Here is a 17,385-nt window from a genome sequence, read left to right as displayed (position 1 = left end):
TTGTAGGTTTACTTGTGTCCGGGAGTGAATTTTTAATGGATTCTACTTTAAAGCCAAAGGAATATATCTTGACTTGTCTTTTTTCTGTTTCTTGATGTATATTAAGATGGGTGGACGAGCATTGGCACAATTTCACATAAATTCGGGCTGAGAATTATTAGAAACCGCATTTTTATCCCATGATCGATGTTGACGTAGCAGTGAAAATTATTACTGAATTTTTGAATGGTAATTTTTACTGTTACAGTATACACTTGGAAGTGAGTATTCGGGAAGAATGTGAGTACTTGAAAGGAGTATTTCTTAAAAATAAAAAAAAAATAAAAAAAATCAAAGACCAATTGAGAGTATTTGAAAGTAGGACTGTTTTTGTCATTTTTGAAAAAATGGGGAGCAATTTGATAAAATTGTTACTCATGTAAACCAAAAAAGTATGAGAAATGCGAGACTTCATTGTCTGACCATCTATCAGTCATCTCCATATATATATATATATTTTAAATTTACCATTGAATATGTAGAACCCACATGTAGGCCTACAAATTCAATGGTTAATTTGAATTCATTTGAAAAAAAAAAAAAATGGTTAAGAGATGATTAGGAGAATGAGGACTAAGCATTTCTCAAAAAGTATTTAACAATATCCTTAAGAGAAATGGTATAGGTCAATATTTAAAAGTATAGGACATTTCGAATTGTTTGTTGACTCCAATACCTCCTTTTCATAATTGTTCATATCTAGCTATTTTTATTTAAATTCTATTTGTCTTCTTAGGCAATTTATTTATCATTGCATTATTTTTATACATAGAGAAACTATAGACAAAGATCCAATCAACATTGAAAATATATAATTGATGCCCCATATTCAAATTCAATTATTAATGATTCATTAACACATGGGTGCTCATCTTTAATGGCATTAATGGGAGTCTTTATCTTACAAAGAATACATATACTGAATCCTTAACTTATTTCAAAGAATGTGTCATCAAATTTGGCTCCTTTGACTGATAACCTTAGAAATGAGTTGCCCAAGTTCTTCACCACAATCTTCTTGTACATGATGCCCTGCCTGCAAAGTACAACAACTTAACTCAACTTTTCCCAACAACTGAAAATATATACAAACAAAAAAGGGGAAAATAAAACAATCAAAGGGAAGAATGCTTCTAGATTCTTCTGCACAGAACATGCAGAAGAGAGAACAGTGTGTACCAGTGGTAGTTGTACAAGCTTATGGTCTGAATTGTTGAAGAAATCTTCAACTCCATCATAGCTCAACCAGCGGTCCCTTTGGCCCCAGAAAACTGTAGTTTTCACTTTCCAATTTTCATCCGTGAGTATCTTCCGCATATCCTCCACATGGGTCTGCCAATAAGGCAACCAGACAAAAGCAGAGATAAGGAAAAGCATTAACTACTCATTATCTTTCCCAAAAGAAGAAGAAGAAGAAAAAAAAAGTATCATAAATCTCTCTCTCTCTCTCTCTTACACACTCACAAGAAAGTTTGCCATTAGAACTTTTCTAAGACATAAAAATATTGTATGAAAAAATCAACACGACAGAAAATGTAGCACAATCATGTGTTCCTACATCCAAGTGTAATATTTTTGACATGGTAATCCAAATCACACACCCTATGTTTTCTTGTTCACCTCTCCTTAATCCCTCTATAAATATTACTCATTGTAATACAGTTTTACAGACTTCAATAGTAAAGATGTAGCACTAACGGTCTTCATCAACCTCTTTCTCGTTCTGCTTCCGCTCTCTTTCTTTCACTTAATATATTCTATTATATATTTCTATAGGACTAAATGGTCATATTAACATTTTGCACCTCAGCCACCGATCCTTGATTCTTTATAGATTTGATTCACATAAAGATGCTAACCCGTGAAGAGGTACTGTTTATTCAGCACTCCACAGCAAGTTTCAAGGTAATGATAAAGAAAGCTGCAGACATCTTTTCCTATGAAAAGAAAAAAAAAAAAGCTTGTGTTATTCTACTTTGGAAGGAAAGAATTCAATAATTACTCAATCTGTTTCCTTTTTCTTTTTTGTTTCATTCTTCTGTTTCTTAATTTAATTTGTCAATAAGAAAAATATTCAAATGGCAACATGTTCCTCTGGGAGCAAGAAAGCTTAATCCATGAGTAAAAACCAGTTGGAATTTCTAGATAGCATGGGAAAATAGAACCATTTTTACCTTGTTTTCTTGACAATCTTATTCTGTTATAGTAAATATAAAAAACTATGGTCCACAACGAAGAGAATTCAAGTAAAAGGAAAAGAAAATACGAAGAAGTTCACCTTTAGCTGTTTTCTCATGGCCCTGCTAATTGCATTTAATGCAAAACCTGACGAACCAGATGTGAGATAAGGTCTTCTATAAACCATTGCATCATCCTCCTTCATTTTATAAGGACCACAACTTGTCAAGGCTTTATCACTAGCCCTTAGAGGATCCTAGTTGAACATAGAAGCAAGAAACATATAATGTAACAGTGCATCCACAAACAACCTCTCCACCAGGAAAAAAAAAAAGAAAAAAGAAATCTTAGAACTATCCTACCTGAGAAAAGATTTCACCTAGCAAAAAGTTGCTGAATATGGACAAGGTTGATGGAAGGTTGGCATGTTTGGCTGTTAGCTTTAAAATCCACAGGAAAAAAAACACGTTCATTAGTTGTTATCATCCCATAAATAACCAACAGAACAATGTTGATTACAAATATGCATAATACCATCATTATCACACAGTCACAGACAACATTAACTAGATACCTTTGAGTAGTTCATATTACAGAATCTCCCATGTTCCAAAAATAAGACCAACTTTGCTTGAGATACTTTTAAATTAAACTCACCCCCTAGAATCTGCTTATTTCTATGATTGACTTCAGATATGGAAAAAGGCCTGCATAACATATAGGGACCTACTTCAATCCTAAAGGTGATCATTTTCATCAACTGCAGCTTTGAGAAAATCAATGGGAGCATGTCTTTTACATGAAAAGTCCAAAGTGGGAAAGGAAGGGTAAATCTATACAGAAAACTAATTCATTTTAGAAACAATGAAGGAGATCAATGATTTTAAGAAATCAGAGAGAAGGCAGAGCTATATTGCAAAACTATTGAGTAGATTTCTGTATATGATATATAGATCACCATGGTTTATGATCAGAATGCTAGCATTTTCAGTGAAAAGAAAGTCCACGCTAAATGGTAAGGTTCAAGAAATGCTTACAGGAGGATTGAGTAGTATTAGGTGATTAAGCTTCTCCTGATGATTGATTGCATATTTAGCCACAACTGGAGAAAAGTAGCCCTGGGAAGTTCACCAAAGATTAAAGGCACCCTTCAGCCACATGTTACAAAAAAAAAAAAATAGTAATATTAATTGGTACATCCATGCTTTAACAATCAGGAAAGGCAGAGATATACCTGGACAACAAGTGAGACCTTGTTGGGGGCAAGTTCATTTATAAGAGACTCCAAGGAAGACACATATTCTGCAGTCATAACGAAATTTACTATGAAGATGGTAAACAAGAAGCATATATTATCCACCAACGTTTAGGCTAATAAAGCAATTACCATCCAAAGTGTAGTCAAATCCATATCCTGGTTGAGGCTTATCTGAGAATCCAAAACCTATAGGAGAGAGGAAAAAAGGGCAGGAAACTTCTCTAATTAGCATATGATGAACTATTATTTCATGGTAAGATGCAATCTGACAATTGCAGCAACATTTATTTTCAAGAAGAAATTGAAATATTAATGAATGCTTTTTTCTTCTAAAAAGAGCAAGATAACGAAATTGTGCCCAATTGTGATGTACTTTTAAAACTAAAATTAGCTTTCAGACAGCATGTGCTGAATGTATTTGCATTGTATTTAACCAAATTCCCTTAAAATAATTCTTTTTTAGGGCCAAACTCAAGAGAATTTTGAACTACTAATATTGTGCAGATAGCAGCGATAACTAGAATATTCTTTCTTCACAAGCCACCCTTAAAGATCAACAGCTGTTGAGTTTCTCACACAAGTCTTGTAAACAGCCCCTCTACGAATTATCCGGACTATGACCAGAACAGGCATCACTCATCATTACTATTTTTCCTTTTTGGGTGAGTAAAGGCATTTTCCATAATTTCCTCATAACCACCATCAATTGAAAGAAATCATAGAGAACAGAAAGCTAACACATAATGTGATTTAACAGTTTCTACTATAATTCACAATAAACTAAATTTATGGACTTACCTAGCCAGTCAAAAGCGATGGCATGATAGTTCTTAGAGAGTGTCGGAAGAACTTTACGATAAGAGTAAGCCTGTCAATGGTAAAAAGTCTGGCCAGTAAAATTGGTATTTTCTATTACAATTGATTTTACTGCAATACTCATACATTTATGCATCAGATGCAATATGTAAATGTATCCAGCAACTATGAAGAAAGAAAGCTAGAGAAACCAAAGGATTTGAATACATATTTATATCCATAGATCTGGCTGTGAAGAAATGGGCATCTTAGCAAAGACAGAAGCTCTAGGATCTGAGAACTAAAACATTGTCTAGAGATCAAATTTTTATAAATGAAATTATTTTCCTGTCTTATATGAAATGAGAGTTCAGTACAATGGCTTCAGAGGTAATGAATCAAGACCTAATACAATCATTAATTACCTTATTCTGCTAATCACAGTAGTTTTAAGTTCAAAATTGAACTTAAAAGGGAAAAAAAACAAAAAAAGAAAAAAAACATAGTCACAGTAAATGAATAAACTGCATATTTCAAACAAATATTGTTATAATCCTATAAATATCAAAATATAATGTCAAATGCCTCTATGATAGTGGAATTCCTTAGAATACATGACTGATAAAAGAATTACTTATAAAAAAATTAAGGGAAAAAGGACTCACCTGTGAAGGGAAACCATGAATTAATATGACTGAAGGATTATCAGCACTTCCACTTTCAACGCAAAACCATCTATTGCACAAAATCATATATAGAGAGCATGTTTCAATCGGAAACCCTGCAAATAATCCAATCTTAATTTTTTCATTTTGCAGAGACCTAAAACCACTGAAGAATCACAGTTTGAAAAATACTGGCACATCAAATATGACTCCATATCAGGCAATATTTTCTTCAAGATACTTCAAAATTTACCTGAAAAAATCAACTGCAGCCTGAGAACCAGCTCCCATTTTAAGTCCAAAAATGGGATCCTTTGCCTTCTCACCAGAACCACCAACACGATGAGCTCTCACCTTGGAAAAATTATATGATCAACAATAAATTAAACATGGTGGAGATGGAATTTCAAATGGGACATTGAAAAAATTCGGGAAAACATAACATCCATTATACACAGACTATACAACCAAAACCAATAACTTAATAAAAGGTCACCAAAAAGATACTAGAATATTGATCTTTTTATACACTGAATATGCATGCAACGGTACAAAAATGTTGGGACTTTGATTATACCTAAAAGAAATTTGAATATCCAAACCCCAAAATGAAAAAAAAAAAAAAAAAACAAAGAAGCATTAGGGAATTGGCCACAATTAAGGAACAAGAATACTCACTATCTTCCCTTGCTTAAACCATTCATCTGATGGGCTCGGCCCGTCTGAATATTTTCCTGTCAAAAACACCCATCCACATTTTTCAATTCAGACACAATAAACACAAACATTGAAATAAACACCACCACCACTGACAATAATAATAATAATAATAATAATAATGATTATGGGTGCGTTTGGAATTGAAATTTCTCGTGTTTTTAACAAATATTGTAAAACGTAAAGCGTTTAGCTTTGTGATTTCTATAAACAGGTTAGGTTCTTACATGCTTATTTGAAAAAATCGCAAATTTAAACCAAAATTACAATTTCGTATAACAAATATTGGATAAAAAAAACAAAAAAAAAAAACTTTCTAACATGATTTACTAAACACCTTTACGATTTTAAAAACGCAATTTTTAAAATCATACTTATTAAAACTGCAATCCCAAACGGAACCTAAATTATAACTTATTCCAAAAATTTAAACTAATGCAAAATAATAATTCAATCATTTTAACTGTTATCAAATGGCCAAATACATGAGATTTTCAAATGAAAGGAATAATGAAGCAGTGTATTTAAAACAAAAAAACAGAGGAATAGCACCTCCGCTGAAGGAAAAGCCATCGCCAACTGAAACAGGAGCATCTATCAGATAATCCTGCCACGATATTGTACAGAAATGCTCGAATCAGTCGGTGAATGTGCGATAGACAATAAGTTTGAAAGATGTACAGACGTTGAAGGTGGGTCTGGTGAATTGCTAGGATCCTATAACAGGCCTTTGGGCTTCTCTGGAAACTTTGAAAGTTGATTAATTTGGACAAATAAAACTCACCCAGATGGAATTTTGTTAATAATAATACTTCGGTACGGATGATCACTTCAAAGATAAATGCAAAATCAATAAAAAATGAGAAGCATACTTGGTCGTTATCATTGCTGTTGGATTTGCAGGTGAGTTTAAGAAACTTTCTTCTTTGTGGTTGTGAAGCCGTTGAGCTGCTGAAGGCTACACCCAGAGCCAGAGGAGAAAGGGACGCGAGCATAGCTTGAATTGGCATGCTTGTATTGGCGCGAGATTGAGATAAATGTCGGACGCAGAAGAGAGAGAAGAGTGAACTGTTTGGTTTTAGTGCATGGAGATGGAGGGTTTGGTTTTTTAACGGATATCGATTCTCTGGTTCTCCTACGTTATGAAAAGTGAGCACCTGCAGGCTACACGTCGATCGTGTATTATGGATGTGGACTGCTACTATTCCTCTCAAAGTGATCATGCATTCTCAAGTCCTTACTATTTGAAAATTACTAATTTCATTTGTTTTTTCACATTTTTATTGTTATGTAAATAAGGGAATACTGAGAGAATTTGTGGTATTTCTTATTATAAATTGGGATCGTTTAGAGTAGTTTTTGGTATAGCCTCATCAATGATGGGTTACTTGCAAAATAATAAGAGCGTTAAAAAGGGTCCTTGGCCTTGAGGTCTTTGACTGTAGAACTCCGATACATAAATTAACATGTTTGTCTCAAGTGAAAATAGAGTAATGAGTTTGATTTTTTAGAGAGACGGATCAACCCTTTTACTTGATGCTGTTGAATGGTTTGCTCTAATCGCTTTGTTGATGATGCTCCATGTTTATGTGATAGTTGCCGAGAGATAGTGGTTTGCAGGGGCGGAACTAAGACTTTTAATTTGGGGGAGCGAAATTTAAAAAAAAAAAAATTGGGGAGGGGGGCAAAAATCATTTTTTTAAAGATATATATATATATATATATATATATATATATATATATAAAATTCAAGTAAAACCCCAATTAAATATTAAATATTTATAAACTCAAGTGAAGGAGCCGTAGAAATATAATTCATTCTACAAATAAGTAAAAATATAATTTCTTAATAATATATGTTGATGGAAAATACTCGGGAACCTATATAGAACTTTTATAAACTCATGTGATAATTTACATTTTATAAAAATGAGTGTAGTATAAACTAACACATGGTAGACCGCTTTTTAATGACTAGTAAATAAGTGTTGCATAGATTGTCACGTTAGTTTCTAAGAAATTTGTAGTAAAAATTGTAATATTCTTAAAAATCCTTTAAATTGAAATCAAACAATGGTATATGTAGTTAAATAAATGAAAAAAATATCGTATAATATAAATTTTAATAACTTTAGGAACTATTTCAATGCTATAACCAAATAAACAAATAAAAAAAAAAAAAATTATTCTAAGAACACTACTGATTTGAGAAATAACAATTCTTATTCATTTTGTATAAGGCCTGGGCCTCCAAAATGAATGTTATGGGCTTATGGGCTATGCTCTGCATCTTTTATCATCAATAGTTTCTCATGGTGGGTGCTCTGCTCTGCCCTGCGCTGCCCCTGCTTAGCCGTGAAAACAGAGCGAGAAAGCAAATCCGGCAAATATGGCGCTGCAGCTCTTAAAGCTTCCCATAAACATTTTCTCAGTCTGTTTCAATGGCAACCCAAGCTTGTCCTTCCTATCTCACCCCAACTCTCAAAAGCTTTCTGGTACCCTCTATACTCTCTTTGTATGTGTATACATGTGTGTCTGTTGTCTTGCTTTGCTGTTGAATTGATTTTTGTCGACTATATTTGGTTTTTGACAAACCCATCTTTTTTTTTAATGTATAAATTTGGTTTATTTAAGGTTTTTCTTGAAAAAATTTAACTTTCAGTGAGATGGGTCAGAGCCCAAATTCACAGTCCCTTTAGAAGCTATGCTGTTGCAAAGTCTGGAAAGATTCAACCACCAAAGAAGTAAGCATTTCTGGAAAGATTGTTATTTAGTGGTTTAATTGGATTTTCAGAGCTAATTTCTCATTTGAATGATATGGGTTGGGAATAAAATTATTAAATGAGGTCAATAATAATCAATGGTGTAAAATATTGTGTCAATTTGGTGATAGATTATTTGAAATACCATTTATTATTGATGATGGGCTTAGACTGATTCTGAAAGGAAGGTAAAAACTTGCTCTTGTTGCCATTTTGATACTGACAATTGGTCTTGAATCCCTTTTATTTTTTCATGTGCTCTTTTGTCTTAGTATCTTCTACTCTTTTGGTGTTTAGGAGAAAGAGGCTGGATGAGATATGTCTTGAAAGGTTTCAACAATACAGCCGAACATTTATTCAATCATGGATCTTACAAGGTAAGCCATATTCTTTAATAGCATAAAATGTATTATGATGAATGCTGAGCAGTTTACTATCTCGATTACCAAAAAACTAAAGAATTTCATATCAAATTTGCCCGCACTCAACAGTTTAAGCATCAAAGGGTTGATTTTTATAAGTTTGCACTTGAGGTTTGCTTGGTGGTGGAGAAAGTTGAGATAGGGTCTTGTCTGTTAAGTAGAATAATTACACGTGAAATTTTATTGACATTTTCATTCACAAATTTGGTGAAGTTAGTATTTTTTCTGCACAAAGGACTAAGTCGACCAATTTCATTTAGGCACTTTTTTGTGGGTATATGTCTTCTTTTCTTAGAATGTGCTATCATTCATGCAGAAATTTTTTGATTTGGCATGCAACATAGACTCTTCCATTCTTAATCATTGTGGGAAGAAGCGCATTTGACATGAGAAGTTAGCTATAGTCGTTTTCATTAGTTTTTAGACCTCTCTCTCTCTCTTTCTCTCTTCTGATACATTTGTGGTGTAGGCAAAGTGTTTGTTGACGGAAAGGTGGTGAACAAAGCTGGAACACCTGTCTCTGAAAAAGCTGTTGTGCAGATAAAGGCTGAAGTTCCAAAATATGTATGTAGGTGATTACTCCCCGGAAGCAACCCATCATGTACTCTTAACACATCATTGCTGAAGTAGCTTTAGCGAGAGTGTTATTAATTTGAAAATTCCATTTTTTTTTTCATCCAGAGCAGGATATAAGTTAGAGGCTGCTATTGAGCAGCTAGGAGTTGATGTTTCTGGTAAAGTAGCTCTTGATTCAGGGTTGTCCACAGGAGGTTTTACGGACTGCTTGCTTCAGTATGGTGCATCATTTGTTTACGGAGTTGATGTAGGTTATGGGCAGGTAATATAATGTTCTAATTTCATATATTTTGCGTGGTGAATATGTACTAGACATCTCTGGAGATAGAGTCTCATCCCTTTTTACTTTTGGATTGTTAGATAAAAGAAGAAAATGTAAGTGATTATCTTTAATTGAAGATGTGATAGGAAATATTTGCTGCCAATTTTATACCAATCATGATGATATGAATCTTTGTTGCTGCATATATGAAAAATGACTTTTCAGGCCTTTCTAACTTTCATGCTTTAATTGATTATGTTCTTTAGTTAATTTATTGTAATTCAAAAGTTCAGTAAGTTAAATGCAGCATTGAAAGTTTACTTTTAATTTTCACGTGCTCAAGAATGAAAGAATAAACAAACGAAAGAAAGATGGAACTAGTCTGCTTGATTTGTGTTAAATCACCAATTGTCTAAAAAGCTCAAGTTAATAGAAAATAATAAATTTAGTCATTTAAATAAAATTCTAACACTCACCTTCATGTGTGGGTTTAAACCCTCCCTTAATAAGTGGGAGTTTAACATGACCTCGCTCTAATATCATGCTAAATATAAATTCTCCTAAAAGTTTAAATTGATAGAAAATGATGAATTTAATTACTTAATTAATATTCTAACAATTTGCTTATAAGATGGCTAGATTAGCATTTTAGTTTATCCATCATTAATCAAGTCCTGCAAAAGAAAATCTAACGTGTAGTCTTTCTTGCAAGCTTTTCTTTCTTTCATTATTGCAGAACCCATAGAGAAATTATATCTAATATTTGTTAAAACAGCTTCTGTTTTGTCTTGATTTTTAACCCAGACGTTTTGTAAACTTCAGAAAAAAAAATGTATTAAATGTGATTCTCCAATGGCCAATTTTTTATTATTATTATTATTATTATTTTTTTAAAAAGCACTTGTATCCTTTATGGTTCTTGATTCATAATCTCTGCTGACTTCTTTAGGTGGCTGAAAAAATTCGACGAGATGATCGTGTTTCTGTGATAGAAAGGACAAATTTGAGATACCTTTCTGAACTCCCCCAAAAAGTTGATTTGGTCACTTTGGACCTTTCATTCATTTCAATACTCTTGGTAAGCTTTCAAACTGTGGTAAACATACATAGTGTTGCTACGTTAAAGATGTTTTTGACTGGTTGTTTTCATCCTCTCATTTATCTACTTGCATGGGCAGAATCTGAAGTAGTTGTGTGATTGAAGATTGAACTTCAGAGGCTTTTATTTTCTTTAGCCGACAGAAGTGTTCCACTTCTATGCTAATGTACTCAATTTGTCTCCTTGGAGTTATAAATAATTAACATATACTTAGATATTACAAGGATTATATGTACCACAGATAAATTCTTTCACATGATACACAAATATATATATATCCTTTACTCTTGACCTAAGGGTTACTGTTATTGTTACCTGTGTGTTCATTGACCATTTTGCATAACTTTTGGATCTTTTTTCTTGGTTTGTTTCCACCTCAAATATGAAGATCTTTGTTTATTTATGTACTTTATAAACAGGTCATGCCTGCTGTAGTCAATGTGATGAAGGAGGAGGCAAGCTTAGTTACCTTGGTTAAGCCTCAATTTGAAGCTCGAAGATCACAAGTAAGAAACTTTTGTTATTATTTTTCTATCCTTTTACGTATATTTAATCTTTCTAGCACTACTATACATGTTTTTACCATTTTCCTGTCCTGTATTTGTGCTCCACTCTAGTATAAGTGTAGAACAGTGTAGTATTATTTGATAAAAGAGATCTTGCTTTGTATACAAATTCCTTAACAAAGACAGAAGAGGTCTTTCTAGTGCTTCAGCGTGAGGCTTGGTTGATTCTTGACATGCTCAAGTGAAGAATCATGCAAGTTCACACCCTTAGTTTTGGTTTCTGTAATTGGTTCACCACAAATGTTTATATTGTGTTACACGACATGGGGAAAGCACATGGACATGTTACTAAATAGAATGGTATTCAGCAACCACATCCAACTTTTAATTTTTTTTTTCTTGCTTTTGTCCTTTTTGTACTAAGTTCATCAAGAAGACATCAAGGGGATGTAACCCAGCACAAGAGAATGTGGGGAAAGTGCACAAGGACAAAAAGTAATTCTTTTGTTGGTATGATTTGGTAGTCCAATGCCTTCCCATCTATTACCACCTAAGCCATGGGGCTTCAAACATTTATGAATTGAAAAATTTAAAAAGAAAAAGAATCCAGGAAAGAGAAATGAGAAGTGCAAAGTGAATCCACCCTCCATACAAGTAAAGAACATAAAGACAGTTTTAAGGTCACAAACAGAACATTCAACTCATTCAAGAATTAGGCTGTTGCATTGTGTTAGCTTACACCAAAACAAACCTAAAATGCAGCTTTATGAATACTGAAGTCCTATCATGCAATAGGATGTCCCATAATAGTACGTGTTTTATAACAAAGATACACTTGATTCAAGGGTATTTACCTAGGCTTTTATCTTTTTAGTCTATAGGAACAGATTTTCAATGTTAAAAATTAATTATCTGGCAGGTATTTAGGGGTTCTAGCGCCTTCATGTAAGGTTCCATTTGTTTCGACGTAAAATGTTTTCCATTAGAAAATATTTTCGGCATTTGGCTCATACGAAAAATCAGCAACGGTGAACAATGGTGTCAAAAAATAGCCTGCGACTTCCAATGAACATCGGTGGCGGTGGCTGGCAGAGGATTCTGGCAGCAAGGGAGAATGAAATGCGAGAGTGTATGCAATAAAGAGAAGCTCAAACTCGAAAAATAGCTTATGGCTTTAAAAAAGAGAAACCATTTGACAAAAAGTAAGGTTTTTCTTTTCAACCAAAAATGTTTTCGGTTGTACCAAACCCCGGAAAATAGTAAAAAAACATTTTACGTCAAAACAGAGTATAGGACTCGATCTTAGACTAATAGTGAGACAATTTGTAGGTTCAAGAGATCAACTTGTGTGCTCGTTCTTTAAAACATTGTATCAGTAGCATATAATGTATCTTGATTGATAAAAGAATTGAAGTGTAATGTTTGATTGTAAAAGGTTTGCTGTGTATGCAGAAATATTTCAGAGCTAAGAAAGTGATCATTATTTTTCAAAAATATATATGAACTCCTTACTTATGAGCTTAAAATTTCACTTTCTTTGCAGGTAGGAGGTGGTGGGATAGTGAGAGATCCTGTAGTCCATCAAGAGGTATGCATTGGCCTCTTTGGTTTTTACTTGATTTTCAGGATGCAGGCAATCTATGTCTAAAACAATATGTTGGAAATAAGAATTTTTTTGGCCCTCTTTGAGATTTAGTACCTAGTATCAAGTTATCTGAAAAGGGTGAACATAGGAAATTTTCTTATGTTCTTAAGATTCAGAGTTTCCTTCCGTTTCTTTGTTTTCTTACTAGTCACAAAACACAATTGCCATTGAGTCTGAAAAATGGAAGAAGATATGCTACTGATTGGGGGGGATTTGCTGTGCAGGTTCTCGACAAGATCATAAAGGGTGTAGAGAATTTTGGATTCTGCAGCAAAGGGTGGATTGAGTCTCCATTAAAGGGTGCCGAGGGTAATACAGAATTTCTGGTCTACTTTAGCCGGACAGCTACGAGAAATGCGAATTGATTTTGTATCCTCATCGTACAAATTGGGTTAGACTGCTGAAAATTGTGCGACTTTTAAGGGACAAGTTCCTCCGGGATAGAGTTTTCCTCCAAGTCAGTTTGAAGGGACTTTCTCCAATTTTCTAGGTGGCAAATTAGTAGACTATCCATCTGTGCTTTAGTGCATCATCTGCTTATTAAATGGGTCGTTTGATCAGTAGCCCACACATGGATAATCTTCAGGATTGCCATTTGAAGAAATTTTTCCGAGAGGAAAACTTTGCCATGTCCTATTACAGTCTCATCATATTTACGGGAATTTGTCCTTACGAGAATTTGCCCCCTTAGAATTTCACGATCTTACAATCTGGGTGACATGTTTCAATTGCATTTATCAATTGGTTGGACATGTTGCGTTAAAATATTTGTATTTATGCTTTCTATTGTAAAATTTTGAAAGTCTTCTCAGTGAAAATTTTGTTTCACCTCACGAAAATTTGGTCTCTGGAACTCTTGAAAGCGCTCTCTATCTCGGAAACTCTCATAAATGCTCTCTATCTTCAAAACCCTTAGAAAACTGTCTTGGAAACTCTTGAAGGTAACTGAAAACTCTCTTAGGGAATTTTGGTTCTTGTTTGGGCTTCATAGATGCAAGTTGTTCATGAGTGAAAATTTTTATTTATGGTAGTCAACTTGTCAAATGGTAGTTGATGGGTTTTGAAATTCATAATCGATTATTTGAGATACTCCCTCTTTGATTGTTCTCAAGAATGTTGCCGTTGAAACTCTGCTGAATTTTTGTTTAATATTTGGTAGAGATTTGGGAACTTTTTTTAATTAAATTAAATTATAGAATATTCCAAAGTATTTTTCTTGATTGTTTGTTTGTTTTGTTTGGATGAGGATTGCTGATTTGATGCATAACATCTAATTAATATTCCATCTTGTTAAAAGAAAATTATAATGAAAGGGTTGATCAAGATGATACAACTGTGTTTTACGTATCTGCTTGTAGTCATTATCTCCGGTGATTTTTGTAACAAATAACTACCTCGATTATAAACATGATAGGGGAAAAACACGATTATAGAGAGAATTTGTCGAGTTTATACACTTAAGATAAACTAAAATACAAGAGTTTCGTATAATCTAATATTTACAAAGATAATTAATACATTTGATACTTATGACACATTGTCTGAATTTATAGCACTAGAAGTAAGGTATATGATTGAATAAAAGAAGAGAAACTAACCCATCGTTTTTCTCATTTAACAAAACACCCAGATACACGTGCACCCTACATCTTTCTCATCTACTGGATGCCGAAACCACTGGCTTTAATCAAAAACACATAACCACATGCTTTACCACAAAGGCACTTTCTTTCTTTTTGAAAAACTTTAAATTTCTTTTTGCTATTTGGGTGGCATCGTTGGGTTTTGTGTCTTTGATGAAGAGCAAGATGGGTATTTTTTATTGTATTAGAGGGAGGAGAGAGCCTATGGAGGATCGATACTCTACAAGTGAACAAGTGAATCTCAAAAGGGATTTCACGGCTAGGGAGAATTTCTTATACGATTTCCCCTGAAAAATAGTTGCCTAGTTGCCTATGTCTTTTGATCTTGACCAACTTCTTCACTGACAACTAGCATAGAGAAAAACTGCAAGCAATTTCAACTGCAAGCAATTTCAAGGAGGAGGGTCTTAGAAAAGATGGGTATTAGGCAACTAGAATAGAGAAAAATATATTTATTGGAAGATTATTATTTTCCATAGATTCCCAAAACCGCTCATTCTTGATTGCACAACTGCACGTAATCAGAAAAATAACTTCTGACAAATCAGCCAACAAGAAAAGCAAAGCATTTTTCTTTTTCAATTTAATGGTATCTCAGTACTACTATCTCTATCTCTGTGAAAAAAAATAAAAACCTTGGAGGTGAGAGAGATGCGCTTCCGAGGCTGCTTGCAGCGGAGCAGAACTCCATGACAATGCAAGAGAAATGCGAGGTATCAATCTCAGCGTGGAGAGTGAGCAACAAGGGATGGTCCAACATCTTGGTAACAAGAACAAGAAGATGGTTGTGGAAACACAGAGAAGAGACTGTTATTTATGTGAAGAGTAGGGGTGCAAAGGCGGTTACGGTTAGCGGTTAGTGGCAATAACCGCTAACCGTAACCGCCCTAGCGGTTAGTAAATTTCACTAACCGCAACCGCTAACCGCCTAGCGGTTAACGGTTAGCGGTTAGTGGCCGGTTAGCGGTTAGTGAAATAGATAACCGCCCGCTAACCGCTTTTTTAAAATTGGGCTTTTTTTTTTGAGCTTTTTTTTACCCTCATTTTTTTTTCTTGTATTTTTAATATCTTCTTGGGCCCAATTGCTATAAATATTTGAATTGTCAATGGGTCATATGATTAAGTGTTGATCTTATAAACTTACAAACAAACAAAAATACTATAAAAGATGAGTCCTCTCTCTCGTTTTTCTCTCTGAGATTCTCTAGGGGTGAGGTTTTAGTCTCCTCTTGTTACAAGTGGAGGATAGGAGGTGGCGTGGCAAAGGTAATTGTGGTTTGGTAGTTGTGATGGATTCTAGTTTGGAGAAATTATGCAGCAAGATCTCTTTGTCAGATGGGGAAAAATGTGGGATTTCAGTATCGGAGGGGGAAATTGCTGCAGTTCGGGAGATTGGGGGGAGGTGTTTGATCGGGAGAATAGGAACTGAAAAACCGGTCAATCGAGAAGCTTTCAAGTCTTTTCTGTCTAGATTATGGCGGTTGGCGGGGTCGGTGGTCTTCAAGGAGGTGCAAGACAATATTTGGCTCTTTGAGTTTTCGGAGGAGGCGGATAAGGAAAGGGTGATGGATGGGCGGCCTTGGTCTTTTGACAGGCAGATTCTAGTGTTAAACGAGTTTGACGGCCAATGTCCACCATCCCAGATGGATTTTACAAAATCACCATTCTGGATTCAAGTGCATGAGTTGCCGCTCCTTTGTATGAATAGAGGAGTGGGAACAAAGATTGGTGACTCTTTAGGGGTTCTGGAAGACATAGATGTGGCAGGGGATGGAGCGGGATGGGGAAGATATCTTCGCATCCGGGTGTCAATTGATCTAACGCGGCCTTTGGAACGGGGTAGAACTTTGAAAGTTGGCGATAAGGATTTTTGGGTGATATTGAAATATGAAAAATTGCCATTGTTTTGCTTCAAATGTGGCCGGGTGATCCATGGTACAAAGGGCTGTCCAGTTAGATCTCAAAAAAGGATGAGTGATGGAGATGAAGGAAAGGAATGGGGAGTGTTGCTGCGGGCGGAGGCTCCGAAGAGGCAGGGATATTTCCGGCAAGGTAGCGGGGGTGGGTCTTCGTTTTCAGGCGACTACACGATGCCGGTTGGGAGGAACAGTCCACGTAAGCAACACCATGATATCAGCCCCGGTTTTCATGGCATTACGCCTCTTTTAAACCAACCCACTACAACTGCTAGTAGTGACGTCTCTGGGAAGCAGGAAGGTGGGAGAGAGTTTTGTGATTCCCAAACTTTGAATTTGGATGTTGGTACAGATGGAGGAGAGAAGGGTCCTGATTTTTTGGTGCGAAAAAAAGGGAAAGAAAAAGTGGGTGTAAGTGGAGGTATAAAAGAGAATGATGAGGTGGGGACTTGGGCTGGTGGGTTGGTTTTAAGGGATGAAGTGTGCGATTCTCATAATTCTATGCCAAGTGGGGTTCTATAACAAGTAACGTGGCAGTTCAAAAATGCATGCAAGAGGGATATGACATGTTGGAACCTTTGGGGCATGAGACAACACGTATGGAATTTGAATTAAATCCTATAGAGAAGGGCCCAGTTGAGCCTAAGTTTAGGCCATCCGAAGGGGGGTGTCTTTTGGAGCAGGGGCAGTGTGAGGAAACAATTGGAGTGCAGGTGGGTTCCATTGGCCGTAATAATATCAAGAGTTGGAAGAGGACAGCCCGTAAGCCATCAGGGAACAGTGCAACTTTTATTCAGTCAAATGTTTTGGGGAGTAAAAGGAAGGAGCAAGGGGTGGGGGAGAGTAAACGAAAAGCAGGAAAAAAGAAGAAGGAAAATAATAATGGGCAACATTCGGATTCA

At 35.0% G+C, this 17,385-nt stretch overlaps 3 protein-coding genes across 3 annotated transcripts; 2 read left to right on the top strand and 1 right to left on the bottom strand.

Annotated features, from left to right (window-relative positions):
• Window positions 1-847: 847 nt before the first annotated feature.
• LOC132165643 (alpha/beta-Hydrolases superfamily protein) lies at window positions 848-6,792 on the bottom strand. The gene is made up of 13 exons (XM_059576292.2): window positions 6,525-6,792; window positions 6,205-6,259; window positions 5,614-5,669; window positions 5,189-5,289; window positions 4,936-5,005; window positions 4,274-4,343; window positions 3,605-3,661; window positions 3,452-3,519; window positions 3,255-3,335; window positions 2,580-2,657; window positions 2,318-2,473; window positions 1,219-1,371; window positions 848-1,075 (listed from the first exon to the last, which is right to left on the bottom strand). Exons 1-13 carry the CDS (start codon window positions 6,660-6,662, stop codon window positions 992-994), a joined length of 1,167 nt encoding a protein of 388 aa, XP_059432275.2. The 5' UTR covers window positions 6,663-6,792; the 3' UTR covers window positions 848-991.
• Window positions 6,793-7,989: 1,197 nt separating this feature from the next.
• Window positions 7,990-13,674, top strand: LOC132189886 (bacterial hemolysin-like protein). The gene is made up of 9 exons (XM_059604710.2): window positions 7,990-8,147; window positions 8,315-8,396; window positions 8,712-8,791; window positions 9,306-9,408; window positions 9,518-9,674; window positions 10,624-10,752; window positions 11,193-11,279; window positions 12,823-12,867; window positions 13,149-13,674. Exons 1-9 carry the CDS (start codon window positions 8,042-8,044, stop codon window positions 13,287-13,289), a joined length of 930 nt encoding a protein of 309 aa, XP_059460693.2. The 5' UTR covers window positions 7,990-8,041; the 3' UTR covers window positions 13,290-13,674.
• A 2,182-nt stretch (window positions 13,675-15,856) lies between these two features.
• LOC148587157 (uncharacterized) lies at window positions 15,857-17,005 on the top strand. Its single transcript, XM_088513532.1, has one exon. It carries the CDS (start codon window positions 15,857-15,859, stop codon window positions 17,003-17,005), a length of 1,149 nt encoding a protein of 382 aa, XP_088369658.1.
• Window positions 17,006-17,385: the final 380 nt, after the last annotated feature.

Source organism: Corylus avellana, chromosome 2 (genome assembly GCF_965113065.1).
Source record: "Corylus avellana chromosome 2, dhCorAvel1.hap1.2, whole genome shotgun sequence".
Taxonomy (NCBI): domain Eukaryota; kingdom Viridiplantae; phylum Streptophyta; class Magnoliopsida; order Fagales; family Betulaceae; genus Corylus; species Corylus avellana.
Note: the sequence above shows the minus strand (reverse complement) of the source record. Positions and strands in the feature narration are given on the sequence as shown.

Coding starts and splice junctions, on each gene's coding strand:
- LOC132165643 (XM_059576292.2), bottom strand. CDS start 6,662: ATGCCAATTCAAGCTATGCTCGCGTCCCTTTCTCCTCTGGCTCTGGGT. Junction 6,260..6,524: donor ACAGCAATGATAACGACCAA/GTATGCTTCTCA, acceptor ATATCGTGGCAG/GATTATCTGATAGATGCTCC. Junction 3,336..3,451: donor AGGTCTCACTTGTTGTCCAG/GTATATCTCTGC, acceptor TGAACTTCCCAG/GGCTACTTTTCTCCAGTTGT.
- LOC132189886 (XM_059604710.2), top strand. CDS start 8,042: ATGGCGCTGCAGCTCTTAAAGCTTCCCATAAACATTTTCTCAGTCTGT. Junction 8,148..8,314: donor CAACTCTCAAAAGCTTTCTG/GTACCCTCTATA, acceptor TTTAACTTTCAG/TGAGATGGGTCAGAGCCCAA. Junction 12,868..13,148: donor ATCCTGTAGTCCATCAAGAG/GTATGCATTGGC, acceptor TTTGCTGTGCAG/GTTCTCGACAAGATCATAAA.
- LOC148587157 (XM_088513532.1), top strand. CDS start 15,857: ATGGATTCTAGTTTGGAGAAATTATGCAGCAAGATCTCTTTGTCAGAT.